This window comes from Desmodus rotundus, chromosome 1 (assembly GCF_022682495.2).
Source record: "Desmodus rotundus isolate HL8 chromosome 1, HLdesRot8A.1, whole genome shotgun sequence".
NCBI lineage: Eukaryota > Metazoa > Chordata > Mammalia > Chiroptera > Phyllostomidae > Desmodus > Desmodus rotundus.
This window is the reverse complement of record NC_071387.1, coordinates 169,223,601-169,237,656: the sequence shown is the minus strand read 5'-3', so window position 1 is coordinate 169,237,656 and position 14,056 is coordinate 169,223,601. Positions and strand designations below refer to the sequence as shown.

At 42.9% G+C, this 14,056-nt stretch overlaps 1 protein-coding gene across 1 annotated transcript; it reads left to right on the top strand.

Moving 5' to 3' along the window:
• Positions 1-834: 834 nt before the first annotated feature.
• On the top strand, positions 835-2,828 carry CARTPT (CART prepropeptide). The gene is made up of 3 exons (XM_024578641.3): positions 835-1,021; positions 1,407-1,490; positions 2,308-2,828. The coding sequence occupies exons 1-3, from the start codon at positions 863-865 to the stop codon at positions 2,413-2,415; spliced, it is 351 nt and encodes a 116-aa protein (XP_024434409.2). The 5' UTR covers positions 835-862; the 3' UTR covers positions 2,416-2,828.
• Positions 2,829-14,056: the final 11,228 nt, after the last annotated feature.

Below are 14,056 nucleotides of genomic sequence, written 5' to 3'. Positions count from 1 at the left end.
TCCCTGGTCAGAGGCATATGGGAGGCAAGTAATTGATGTTTCTCTCTTTCCCTCTCCCTCTTCCTTCTTCTCTCTCTAAAATCAATAAACATATCCTCAAATGTGCATTAAAAAAAAAAAAGTGAGGCTCAGAGAAGTTCTTTATTTTGCCCAAAGTCACACAGCTTGTGAGTGTGGATACCGGACTGGAAGCAGAGTCTGGCTCTTGGCATTCTCCACACCACCTCTGAACTGCAGCTGGTCTTTTCCCCCTCTTTTCTCATTACCACACACAGCTTCCATTGAAGAACCCATCCTGGGGAAGGCTACAATTTTTTGTATGTTCTGTTTGCCTCTCCGATCCCACAGTGTGCCTAGTAACGTGCTCAGTGAGCATGCCTGCCTGAAGGCAGCACCCGCTTCTTGCTGCCACGTATGGGGCTGGGGTGAGGTGGACTGGGCTGCGGCCGCCGCTGCTAGGAGATTGGGGGTGGGAGGGTTCTGTTTTGCTTATGCCTTACCTAAAAGGCATTTTCCATTTCCTAGCCTTCCTGTTCCGCATCCCTCACCTCTCGCCCCTCTACTTCAGCTCAGACCCCTCGGGGAGCGTCCCTTTCAGCGGGGCTGACAACATTTGGGGGCGCAGGGTACCTGGTCTCCGCGCTCTTGCCCATCTGTGCACAGAGCCTCGTTCCCCGGGAGCCTGGAGCCCGGCGGGCATTGACGTCAAGCGGCAGCAGATCGCTGCCTACAGACGGTTGACCTGGACCCTCCTCCACACCCCCTTCCTGCCTTGCCCCCTCCCTCTTCTCTGCACCCGGGCTCTGGCTGGGTATAAAAGGCGGGAGCGCGGGGTGCCTCGGCAGCGCCGAGTTTCAGCACCATGGAGAGCCCCCGCTTTCGGCTGCTGCCCCTCCTGGGTGCCGCCCTACTGTTGCTGCTACCTCTGCTGGGCGCCAGTGCCCAGGAGGACGCCGAGCTCCAGCCCCGAGCCCTGGACATCTACTCTGCCGTGGAGGATGCCTCCCATGAGAAGGAGCTGGTCGGTATCCCCCACGCCCCAGATTCCCCTGGGCTGCCGCGCCGTCCCTTTCTTTGTACCTCCTCTCTCCCCCTCCTCCCCAGCCCCGTCTCCGGAGTCAGGCAGGGCGCGGGGAGGTGAGCGCAAAGTCCAGGCTCCGAGGACTGTCTCGAGCCCACGGGCTCCCCGGCAGTCTGTAGAGCAAATCTCTTGTCCCTGCTCCTCTGAGCGACAGGAGCCTCCGCGGCTCTGGGTCCTGCTGTCAGTACCCCGGACGGCTTCTTAGTTTCCATCCCTGGAGCATCCCAGAAAGGAGTATGTGTGGTGCTGGGGCTCCTTATGACACACCTGGGCTGGGCTCGCAGCCAAGCGGCAACTTCGGGCTCCGGGGGGCGGTGTGTTGCAGATCGAAGCGCTGCAGGAAGTCCTGAAGAAGCTCAAGAGTAAACGCATTCCCATCTACGAGAAGAAGTATGGGCAAGTCCCCATGGTAAGGCTTTGGGGTCACCCCCTCCCCGTGTTTTCCAAGAGAAAACATACCACCTTGAGTCTTACACATACCTTCTCCCTAGGATGTGGCTAAATAATTCAGGAAATGGGTTTGCAGAGTTCCGTGCCCCTCCCCCCTTGTTTCCACCGCCAGCCCTTGCCCTTGTCTCTAAGGATTTCAGAGGATCGAGCAGCGTGTGCCAAGAGCCAGCTCTTGGCTCTGTGTGAAAAGGAGCATTTCCTGAAGATGAGCCTTTTCCCCTCACCAAGAATTCTCTCAGTTGGAAGACCCCTCAAATCTACTCAGTTCTTGCTCTTCCAGTTTTCTTCTGAAGCACTGTCAGCTTTTGATCTAAGTTCTAGGGTCAGAATTCTTAACCAGGGCTTGTCACCTTCCATGGAGAACAAACACACACATACTTAAATCTTCCTTCTCGGGATGAGGGGGCGGAAAACAGGGGGCAGGGGTTGTGAGAAAATACAGATCTATTTACTTCTTAGATAAAAGGTCTGGTTGATTTTTTTTCTTTTGGATGAGCAATGAAAGAACCCAGGAAATGTAACCCAACCCCCACCCTCTGCCAAAGGTGGCAGAAAGGAGGAGGGGCTCAATAATTAATTTTTTTTTAATGTTCTCTCACTGAAATTATAAGCACAAAGCTCTCTGCCATTTTAGGCCTGACTATACTTAGACCTCTGGGGATGGTGTTGGGTCCATCCGTCTCTCCCAAGAAGCAGAAATTGTGTGGATGGAGAGAGGAGCCCTTTGGGCGCCTGGGTTTGCGCACGCCGGAGCCCACACGTTGTGTTGCTTGCAGTGTGACGCTGGCGAGAAGTGCGCTGTGAGAAAAGGAGCAAGAATCGGGAAGCTGTGCGACTGTCCCCGAGGAACCTCCTGCAACTCCTTCCTCCTGAAGTGCTTATGAGGCGTCCACCCTGCTCCATCACTCCCCACCTCCACTACTCCCCCACGAAGACCTTCATCTCCTGCTCTGGGCTGTATCAACCACCTTTCCATTTCCTCCTGAGGGCGAAGGGTCTCCTTTCCCTCTGTTTTCAAATCAAAGAACACACTAGATGTTACTTTGTGAGGGATAATGCCTTGTATGGTGTTGATATGTGTGCAAAAGTATTCTTATTTTATTTGCCTGACAAACTCTTGTGTATCTATATGTAAAGTAGGGGAACTTTGTTTTGAAACTGTATTTTCTTATGTGGCATGGCAGGATGTAAATTAGGTCTAGTTAATGTTGGGTAGGTGACATCACAATGTGGAAAATAAATCACCCCAAGCATCACAAATTGAAGCATGTACAACTTATACATAATAAAGTGTTTTTAATAATTGCACAAAGTGCTTTGTTTTTTCTACATACATAATTTTAAATAGGAATGACTGGATTAATCATGCAGTTGTTTTCAAAGAGAAATATTTCAAAAATAGCTCTCTATTGGTAGAACAGCACCTTGACCTCAAAGAGTTTGCTCATTAGTTAGGAGTTCATCACACAAGCTTTGTACACTCTATTTTTCTTGGATTACAGTGGTTCTGTGTTTGTGTGTGAGAGAGAGAGAGATGAGATGGAGGTGGTCGGAGTTGAGCTGATGTGATTTTATTTATTAACATGTGTACTTAGATTCCTTAACTTTAGCTGTGAGACCAATAAAACATACACTGTTTTGTGCTTTAACCACATTAAAAGCAATTCGGAAGGTTAGGGCTTTGTTTCGGCAACTCTTACTAGAAAATGTGTACTGATGAATGGACTCCCGGGGGTTGTTTGTCAAAAGGAAAGGCAATAGCTCTAGGGATGTGAGACCCAACCATTCCCACTAGGAAATATGCAATCTTGGAAAAATTCTCTGTTCAAAAGAGAAATACTTATTTTAGTAAATAGTTTTGAGGGGAACAAATGAAAATTGCTGGGGGCAGATGCAAGTCAAGAAATACAAAAAATTTAATGTAAAGTAGCCTTTACATACTTCTGAGTGCTTACCTGAGGTCACATTTTGGGGGGTTTAAATAGACTAAGTAGCACTTAAGAAGTAACATCGTGAGAGGAACAGATGCTTACAGCTTCCTAATGCAAACTCAAGAGGCACCTGCCTGATAGAGTTGAAAAAAAAGTCCTTCCCCTGGTTCATGGGGAGAGGGAGTGTGCCGAAAGAAAATATGCTCACATACAATTGCTATTGTGTGTTCTTATTGTTACTAATAGCGTGGCTAATTCCTTGTTAACCTTGAAAGAGAGATTATTACTATTTTTCAGAGGAGGCAACAGAGGCCAAGGGAGATGACGAAACTTGCTGGAGTCATACGATCCTAAATCATGAGTTCAGCTCTAATCCCTCTGACTCCAAGGGTTCATTTTTCTCTCCAGGTCTCTCCAGCCCTTTGGACAGGCCGTTTGGACTCCCGAATTTCCCAGAAAGCACTTTGTTCTTTAATAGAAATTAGCTCACTGGGGTTACTGATGTATTTTGGGGGGTCTCATATTTATTTGAATTCCTCAAGGCAAGGCATAATAGTGATTTAAATGTGTTAATCTTTAAAAACTGTGAAGAGTTATTTAATAGTTTCACAGTCTGCTACTTCTCCAGAAAGCCTTTCAGTTAAAATTCTAACCTATTTCTTGATTCTCGTACTAACTGTGCCCATTCATGTCAGCCCTAAATAGCAAGGTCAGGAAATTGCTTTCATCATTGATTAGTGCACAGGCAAGACCCTCAAGGATACTGCTTAGAACAGCTTCCAATTTCAGCCTGGAATGTCTCTACAAAAGCAGAAATGCTGGCAGAATTTTTGTTCAAAAAAGAAACAAGAACTAAGCTGTAAAACCCTTTAACTTGTTTCCCACACTCCTACTGTCTCATTCTTTCGTTCTTGTTTGATATGACTGAAGCGTATGGACTTATGGGGGATTGGTGATGATTGGTGATGGGGAATCTGTGACCTGGGTATGAAAAGGCTTTTTCCAAAAGTTTTGTCTAGGGGCCCAGATTTTTAGCTTATGGTGCTAATGACATCTTACAGTAATGACGGCAGCATTTAATCTTGCGTGGCTTGTTAGAAGCAACGTTGCCTTCTCACTTTATCAATATTAGAGCTTTTCTTCAAACAATGCCTTCATGTGTTTAATGATTGAAGGCCCCTGTGGTAGAGGACAAGAATGTTAATGATTAAGAAAATTTTAATGATAAAAGTAGTTGCCCATATGCGAGCCCCACAGACCTTGTGAGACTGGCTGAAAGATCAGGGATCTGAGAGGTGACAAGCAGCTACCTCTAAAGATCTGGGGGGACATTATAAGGCCTAGGAATGATACACCTAGGACAGTGGTCCTCACAGGAGCCTGGAGATGATTTGTGAATGTTACCAGAGGACTTTTTTTCAATTATACACAACCATTTCCCATCCCAGAGTAATTACTGATGCTATACCCCTCATCCTATGCCAGAATCTGAAGGGCTGTGAGGGACACGTGCTATACCTGTGCACCTACGACCCCTCCCAGTCCTGATAATGGTGCATCTGAATCTGGGTATTAACAAAGACTTTTTGTTTAGCCAAACTTTAGTCAGTCTCTTAAAGCTTTTTCCAGACATATGTATGTACTTCCTTGTAAATTTCAGTTTTAGCAAGAACTCAGCTAAGTCAGTTTATCAAGCACCAGCCACCCTCAATATCTGATTGGGGATTGGGTTCCTCATCCTCCACCCCCCTCCCCCAACCCTCAGGAGATGTCTGATCACCCTGACCTGCCTTCAGCAAAGATCCTGTTAGGTCAGTTTAGTCAGAACCCTCCCTTACCCCTGATTTTCCCTTAGTACCTTTTTATCCATTGACCCCAACCCTACTCCTTGCTATAAACCCCCACTTGCCTGGGCTGTGTTTGCAGTTGAGCCCCACCCTACACTAAGGTCTCTTTGTCCCTATTGCAATAGTCCTGAATAAAATCTGTTTCTAATGACTTTAACTATTGTCCAGCTCTGGTTTTTTCTGATAGTTAAGGGAGTGTAGTTATGGAAGGGGGTTTAGGATTGTATAGTTTGAAGAAGATCCTCAGATGGTTCTGCTAAGCATCCTCCCCGAGAACCACTGCAACTCTGGGCTAGTTTTTCATACAGTCCATTAATTCCACACTTTTTCTGGGTGTGTTCCCTGTGCTAGGTTCTGAGAACATACTGGTAAACAAGGTAGACATAATCCCTGTTCTTCTGGAGTTTATAGCCTAGTGGTGAGAACAATTAATAAGAAACAAATAAAAATTAGGAGTTATGAATAACTCTACAAAGGACATTCTGATAGCAAATGAATGGTCAGGAAAGGTGGTATTTGAGTTGCAAGGCAAAGCCATTCCAAAGACAGGGTGGACGGAGGAGAAAAAAGGCAGAGTGCTTCAAAAGAGGGTATAAAAATTGAAAGGCAGAACGGATGTCAACATACTTGGGGAACTGAAAAAAGTCCATGGACTCTTAGAAAAGGAGCACCAGATGAAGAGAGGTCCAAGCGGCCACTGTATATAGTTCGCTGGTCCCTGACATGTGGACCCTGTTGCCCCAGCAGGTATCAGGGGAACTAGCAGATGTTCATAGGTCAGCGTATCTCAAGGGAAAGACGGGTGAGAGGAGGAGGGTGGTTACCCTGGCATCAGCTTTCAGTCTTCTCTGTCTCATTGATGGGTGCATGCAATTCTCTGTGGCCTGGCCAGTGGGTGTTTATGATTTGTTTCCCTTGCCTTGTTAAGTGTGCGTATGCTCTTCGGGGTCTCCAGTCTTGAGTGTCCGTCTGCAAAACTGTTCTGGCTTGAAAATGGCTTATGTAAATATTTCTAACTGGTATTCCTTGATTACTGTGAAGATGAATCAGCAGAAAGGAAGAGGTTAAAAATTTAGAAGACAGAGGAGGTAATTGATGGGGCAGAGCTCTTGTTGGGGATGAGAGAATGGGATTTGGATCCAGGAAAAAGATTGATTTGGGGGAGGCGGGGGCAGGGGCGGTGAGCACATGATGTATACAGACGCAGGTGACTTTGTAGGTGCATTTGCGGGAAGTTGGGGTAGTTATTTTATGACTTCTATTTTCCAAGGCATGTAGGATATAAAGTCATCTACTGCAGATGTAAATTATCCATTCAATAATTATATAGACACAATATAGAAATTGATGATGGCCAAACCTCTCTCGTAGCGTGACAGACTCACTGTAATAACACATGGTATGTTAAGTACTAGACACAGCGAAAGATAAATTTAGAGGGCACAAGAGATGGATCCAGGCTTATAGACAAAGTGGCATTTGAGTATTTGAAGACTGTGTAATATTCAAAAGTAAAGATCGGGGAAAATTTACGATGTGGGAAATAGTGTGAATGAACACACCTAGGAAAAGAGAAGGCAGTTAGAAATACCTTGAGTACTGAGCCCGTGGGTGTAAAAGGTGAAGAAGGAGAGAACAGTGGGTCAGATTGTAGGGTGAGGGTGAAGGCTTTATTCCTGGTAGCGGAATGATGTGGGCTCAGCTGTGCTTCAGGAAGCTCATCCTGACAGCACCCTAGAGGAGGGGCCAGAGAGAAAGACGCGGCCCGGAAAGGACAGGCAGGACGTCATCGCAGTAGTCCAGAAAAGAAGTGATGTGGGCCTGGAAGAATAAAGGTAGTGAGGACATACAGGAGGGTCACAAGAGACATCATCCAGGAAGAGTCTGAAGCAGTGTCCCCAAACTCATCTGGTCTGCGACGGTGCTTTCCTTCATCTATGAGGGCAATGGCTTGGGGGCAGGGAGACCAAAGCTAGACAGATCCAATTGCTAACTGTCTTAATTCAAAGTTTAGCCAATGTTACAATTTACTGTAGGTTTATTGAAGTATAACTTATATATTTCAATAAAGTCAGGTGTACTGAAGTATAATTTATGTATAACAGTCACATAATCTCACAGGGCCTCAGACAGGCAGACATCTCAGATCCCCTTTCCAGCCCGGGCATTTCGAGACTGCATTCTGTACAGCATGGTCGTCCCTCAAATTCTATGCTTGAGCAATTGGGAAGGAAAGCAAATGTGTTCCGCCCAATTTGGTTTTGACTTTACTTGAACTACAGGCTTTAACAAAAAAGAATAAAGCTAAAATCACCTAAAGTTCATAAATTTGGATTTTTAAAATGCTAAACAATCTTGTGAATAGCCCTAAGCAATTGGACTTTGAAGAGAATTGCTTTAAAATTATATATAATATTATAATTATACATTTAAACTATAAGTGTCTAATATAGCATATTTTGCTGTGTATAATGCACACCCGCATTTTTGTGCAGGTTATACACAGGATTACTACACCTGTTATTACACCCGTGGTATGTAATCATTATACCCATATATAATGCACGTCCTTAAAGTCTGGACAAAAAGTGGGCACTATACATGGCAAAATATGAATTGTAATTTATAGCATATATACTTTTAAAATTATATAATATGCATATGTTTTTAAGTATATTATACTTTAAGCACACATTATTTGTATTTATGTTATACATGTATATAAATTATATACATTAATTGCTTCCACACACAATAAATTTCTCTCCTTTTGTATTCTCATTTCCGAGTTCATATTGGTGGTTAGGACCCAGCTGGGCCTTTCTAAGAGTGTAGTCTTCATGTTTAAAACCTCTGTAAAGATATAACTGGCTGCTCTGGCTGGTGTGGCTCATCGGTTTAAGTGCTGGCCTGTGAACTGAAAGGTCGCTGGTTTGATTCCCAGCCAGGTCACATGCCTGGGTTGCAGGCCGGGTCCATGGTTGGGGGTGTGCGGGATGCAACCAACTGATGTTTCTCTCGCACATCAATGTTTCTCTCCCTCTTCCTCCCTCCCTTTCCGTCTCTCTGAAAATAAATAAATAAAATCTAAAAAAGAGATATAACTGGAGATTCGTTCTAACTTGGAACATTTATACTAGGCCATGTTTTCTAGGGCTCTGAAGTGTTTTTTAAAAAAATACTAATTAATTACCATGGCTGGGGTGGCTTAGTGGGTTGAGAGCTGGCCTGCAAACTGAAAGGTTGTGGGTTTGATTCCCAGTCAGGGCACATGCTTAGGTTGCAGGTTGGGTTCCCAGTTGGGGGCATGTGAGAGGCAACTGATAAGTTGTTCTCTTGCACATTGATATTTCTCTCCCTCCTTTCCCCTGCCTTTAAAAATTAAATTCTTAAAAAATATATTAACATTTTATTTTTTAAATTATATTTTATTGGTTATGCTATTAAAGTTGTCCCAATTTTTCCTCTTTGTCCTTCTCCACCTAGCACCCCCCACTCCCTCAGGCAATCCCCCCACCATTGTTCATGTCCATGGGTCATACATAGAAATTCTTTGGCTACTCTACTTTTTATTCGGCACTTTATATCCCCATGGCTATTCTATAACTACCAATTTGTACTTCTTAATTCCCTCACTTCTTCACCCATCCTCCCAAACCCCCTCCCATCTGACAACCATCAAAACACTCTCTATGTCCATGATTGTGTCTCTGTCATTCCTGTTTGCTTAGTTTGTTTAGATTCAATTGTTGATAGATATGTATTCACTTCCATTTTATTGTTTTAGTTTTGTCTTTCTTCTTTCTCTCAAGTAAGTCCCTTTAACATTTTATATAATATTAGATTGGTGATGATGAATTCCTTTAATTTTTTCTTGTCTGGGAAGCTCTTTATCAGCCCTTTGATTCTAAATGGTAGCTTTGCTGGGTAGAGCAATCTTTGCTGTGGTTCCCTGCTTTTCATCACTTTGAGTATTTCTTACCAATCCCTTCTATCCTGCAAAGTTTCTTTTGATAAATCAACTGACAGTCTTATGGGAACTTCCCTGTAGATAACTAACTTCTTTTCTGTTTCTGTCTTTAAGATTCTCTGTTTATTTTAATCTTTGGCATTTTAATTATGATGTGTCTTGGAGTGGGCCTCTTTGCATCCATCTTGTGTAGGACTCTGTGCTTCTTGGACTTGCATGTCTAATTCCTTCAAAAATTAGGGAAGTTTTCTTTCATTTATTTTTTCAAATTGATGTCCAATTTCTTGCTTTTTCTCTTTTCCTTCTGGCGCCCCTATGAGGAGAATATTGAAATGCTTGAAGTTGTCCCAGAGTGTCCTTACACTGTCCTCATTTTTTTGGATTCTTTTTTCTTCTTGTTGTTCTGATTGCCTGTTTTTTGCTTCCTTATGTTCCAAATCATAGATTTGATTCTTGTCTTAATCCACTTTACTGTTATTTCCCTGTAAATTGTTCTTTATTTCAATTAGTGTATCCTTTCTTTCTGACTGTTTTTTTTAATGCTGTTGAGGTCCTCTTTCAGGTCCTTTAGCATCCTTATAATCAGTGTTTTGAACTCTGCATCTGATAGATTGCTATTCTCTAATTTGTTTAGTTCTTTTTCTAAAGTTTTGATTTATTCTTTCATTTGGGCCCAGTTTCTTTGTCTCCTCATTTCGGCAGACTCCCTGTGTTTGTTTCTACATATAGGTCGAGCTGCTATGACTCCCTGTCTTGTTAGGATGACCTAATGTAGTATGTATCCTGTAGGGTCCAGTAGCATAGTACTCAAGCTGGGTACTTGAGGAGTGCCCTTCATGTGGAATGAAGTTGGGCTTTGTAGTTGGGCTTTGGTTACTGTTGGCAGGTCAATGGGAGGCATTTACCCAGGACACTCAGCAAGGACTGGTTGTGACCACTGACCACCAACGTCTATCCTCTGTGGAGGATCAGCTGTGCAGGGACAGAGTGGTGGTCCTCCAATGTGGTCTGTAGCTGTACATTGGGTGCTCTAGCCCTGGGGTTTTCCAGGTGGTGCAGACCAAGTTCAGCCCCCACCTTTGTTCTGCCTCGGGACATCCTGCATGAACTACAAAGTAATCTGCAGATGGCTGTTACTTGTGTCGGGCTTAGAGGTTCCCAGGCAAAGCCAAGGGGTGAACCTAGGCTGGCTGCTGCTAGTGCAGGGCCTAGGGCCACTTAACAAGAGGTACAGGGGCTGGTGCCTCCCTGAGGCTGGCTGTTGCTTGTTTGAGAGAATTTAGGAAGTTGTGAAGAATAAGCCAAGACCAGCAATTCATATGGAAGGGCCACTGTTAACAACTTGAGTGAGCCCCAAATTTGGGTGGGGTGGAGCCTCAGGGAATCTCCAGGGTGGGGAAAACAGTGTTAGCTAGGTTTACGGAGTCTCAGATGTGGCACCTGCCTGCCAGCTACCTCGCTCTGTGTGGGGAGGATTCAGAAAAGGAACAATGACCTCTGCCCACCTTTCTGTCTGTGAGGAAACTGTCCCCCAGCTCTCGAATTGATGCCAGATACTTCAGTTCCTCCCCGCATGACACTGGTGCCTTTCCAGCTGCTACCCTGGTGCTGAAGCTCAGAGGGAGTGAGTCTGAGTACGTCTGTGTGTGTGTCCTATAAGAGAACCTGCTTGGGAATTCAGCAGTTTCTTCCACTGACTCAGTCATGCTGGTTTTTGCAGCCAGAAATTATGGGCATTTATCTTCCTGACACTGCAAATGTGGGGTGGGAGGCCTGGTGTGTGTCTGGGACCACTTGTTCCTGAGATATCCCTTCTGAATTTTTATCCACCACACATGGATGTGGGACCTGCTTTTTAAGCATCTCTGCCCCTCTTGCCAGTTTGGATGGATGTGTTTTTTAATTCCGTAGTTGTCAGACGTCTATTCAACTCGATTTCTGATGGTTCTGAGTGATGGTTGTTCTATATTTTAGTTGTAATTTTTATATGGTTGTGTAAGGGGGTGAGCAGTGTCTACCTATGACTCCATTTTGACTGGAAGTCCAATATATTTTTAAATCCACACTTCGGATGTCTGTGTCTCAACTTATGTCTCACCTGAGGTGTTGAGTGTTCACAGGCCCCTACTTTTTTACATTCTGTTGTCCTTCAGGATTTATAGTACCTACATTAAGGGTCTGAAGCAGTTGGGTTTTGTCAGTTTTATTAGGACTTTATTGTGATTCTCACTGTACACTTTAGGAGTGTCCAAACATTTGGCATCTCTGGGCCACACTGGAAGAAGAAGAGTTGTCTTGGGTCACACATTAAATACATTGTGACATGTAATCACAAAAAATCTCACAGTATTTCAAGTAAATTTATGACTTTGTTTTGGGCCACATTCATAGCCATCTTGAGCTGCCTGCAGGCTGCAGGCCGTGGGTTGGACACCCCTGCTACAGCTTCCTAAACCTGGCTTATTAATTGTCTTAATTTTGGGATTGGTCACAGAATTTTAGAATTGAAAGGAAACTTGGCAGTCACTTAATAAACCTCATTTTAATGAAAGTGGAAGCCCTAAAGGCACTGAAATTGTCCAATTTTAATGGTGACCAAGTAAAAATTCAGGTAAGCAATCAATATATAATAATAAGTTGTAGGACATGGATCTAACCAAATACCTCTTAGGGAGAGCTCTGTATTATTTTGGAAGAATGCTTTGAGAAGTGTTTGGGGGAGAAAGAAACCCTCCTTCATTATGTTATATTAATCTTTCTATCTCCTGTTAGTCTATATTAAAATTGATTTCATTTTGACTTAAATCATCTAAGACATGTCATTTGGTGACCAAAAAATATAAAGCACTTCTGAGTTATGTCCAAAGGAGGAATCTATATAAGGCTATTAGAGGGCAGGAAATAGAGGAGAAGGAAAGGAACTGGATACCCAAAGCCAGTAGGAATCTTTTCCTCTCTACCTCATTCCTTCTCTTACTTTCTCACTCAAATGCATGCTCTCTCTCTCTCTCCTCTTCTCTCCTCCTCCTTCTCTCTCCCTCTTCTACCTTTCTCTCTCCATATTACTTTGTGTAGGTTCATCTAGGGTCTAGTAGTGGAATTGCTGGGTTGTGTAGTGTGCTTGTCTTTAACTTTACTAGATATTATCAGGTTGCTCTTCAAAATGGATGTGCCAATTTATATTCCCACCAGTAGTATACAAGACATCCCATTGTTCCACAACCTCACCTATTGTATCTGATTATTTTAATTTGTATTCATTCCTCTACTTGGGTTGAATGTATTTTTGTATTTATTCAAATCTTTTGTAAATTGTTTTTTCATGTATTGCCTGTTTTTCAGTTGAGTTGTCTATCTTTTTCTAATCAATTTGTAGGAATTCTTCACATGTTTGAATACTATTTTCCTATTGGCTACATGTGTTGATCTGTGGCTTATATTTTTACCATAGTGTCTCTTGCTATACAGAGTTGTTAATTTTAAGGTAGCCAAATGTGTTAATCTTTTCCTGTTTTGTGCTTAGTTTAAGACATAATATTATCTCAAATCATAAAGACATTCCCCTATATTTTTCTGCAAGATTATTAATATAACTGAAATTTATTTTGTGTATGAGGTTATAAGGTTGGGATTTATTTTTTTTAAATATGGAAGAGTTATTATTTTATCAGTATTTCTTAAAGTTCCTACCTTTTTCTATTGACATATAGTAACACTTCTATCAATTTTCGAGTTTTATTTATTTGTGGGTGTTTTTTGGAGTCCTTATTCTGTTCCATTGACATATTAGTTTATTTGGGTGTCACAATCACACACTGTTTAAAGAGTATTTAAAATAAGTTTTAATATCTCTATCAACATCCTTCAGCCAAAGACTTCCAGGAGCACACCTGAACAAATTAGGTGTAGCACTAGTTTAGCTTATGTCAGGGAACTCTGTGGCATCTCATACAAGACAGTGTGAGAAAAAAACTTATTGCAGGATCTGGGCTTTTGTTGGATGATTCTGGGATAGCCTGAGCAAGAGGGGATTCCCTCTAGATTGGATGTTGTCAGGAAATGGGAACAGTTCTGTGATTGATAGCTCAGTGAATATTATCTATAGGGAGAGCAGGCTAGAGTGAGGCCAAAGTGTACTTGGTAAAGAAGTGGTAATCACTTGTTTTAGCTAAAAGAGACATGCTTGGTATCTTGTGGATTGTACAGGGACCTTATGCTTGTCCGGGCTAGGACAAGACTATCAAGTGGCTTTGTCTCGACTGACTTGGTTATGGTCTCAGAGTGACCTTGTCTGAGATTGGTGTTCTTTGAGGATGTCCTGCAGGAGCATAATGGACCATCTGTGAGCACCAGGCCAGCTTCCAACAGCACTGAGGCCAGCTGTGAGCGTAGACCGGGTCCCAGATGTCTCATCCGGTGGAGTGATCCTCCCACTCCTCACCCTTACACAGTTCCTCAAAACGCATGCTTTCAGTGATTCTTTCTGTTATACAAGGATGTGGAATTTAGCCTCAGGCTGTAAAATTTTATGAAATGCTCCATTGGATTTTGATTGGAATTTCATTGAACTTGTAAATTAAATGAGAAAGGACTGAAATGGTTACAATATTTCATCTTACAACCCATGAACACGATATGGTCTCTTCAGTTATTTAGATATTTTAAAATGCTTTTCAATAACTTTAATAATTTTCTTCATATAGGTTTTGGATTTATCAGGTTTTAGATTTTTAAAAGTTTTAGATCTATTATTTGGTGTTTAATTTTGTTGCTAATA

What these genes read in the sequence shown, in the direction of transcription:
- CARTPT (XM_024578641.3), top strand. Translation starts at nt 863, where the DNA reads ATGGAGAGCCCCCGCTTTCGGCTGCTGCCCCTCCTGGGTGCCGCCCTA. An exon ending in CCTCCCATGAGAAGGAGCTG is followed by an intron (nt 1,022 to 1,406) that starts GTCGGTATCCCC and finishes GGTGTGTTGCAG; the next exon opens with ATCGAAGCGCTGCAGGAAGT. An exon ending in AGTATGGGCAAGTCCCCATG is followed by an intron (nt 1,491 to 2,307) that starts GTAAGGCTTTGG and finishes TGTTGCTTGCAG; the next exon opens with TGTGACGCTGGCGAGAAGTG.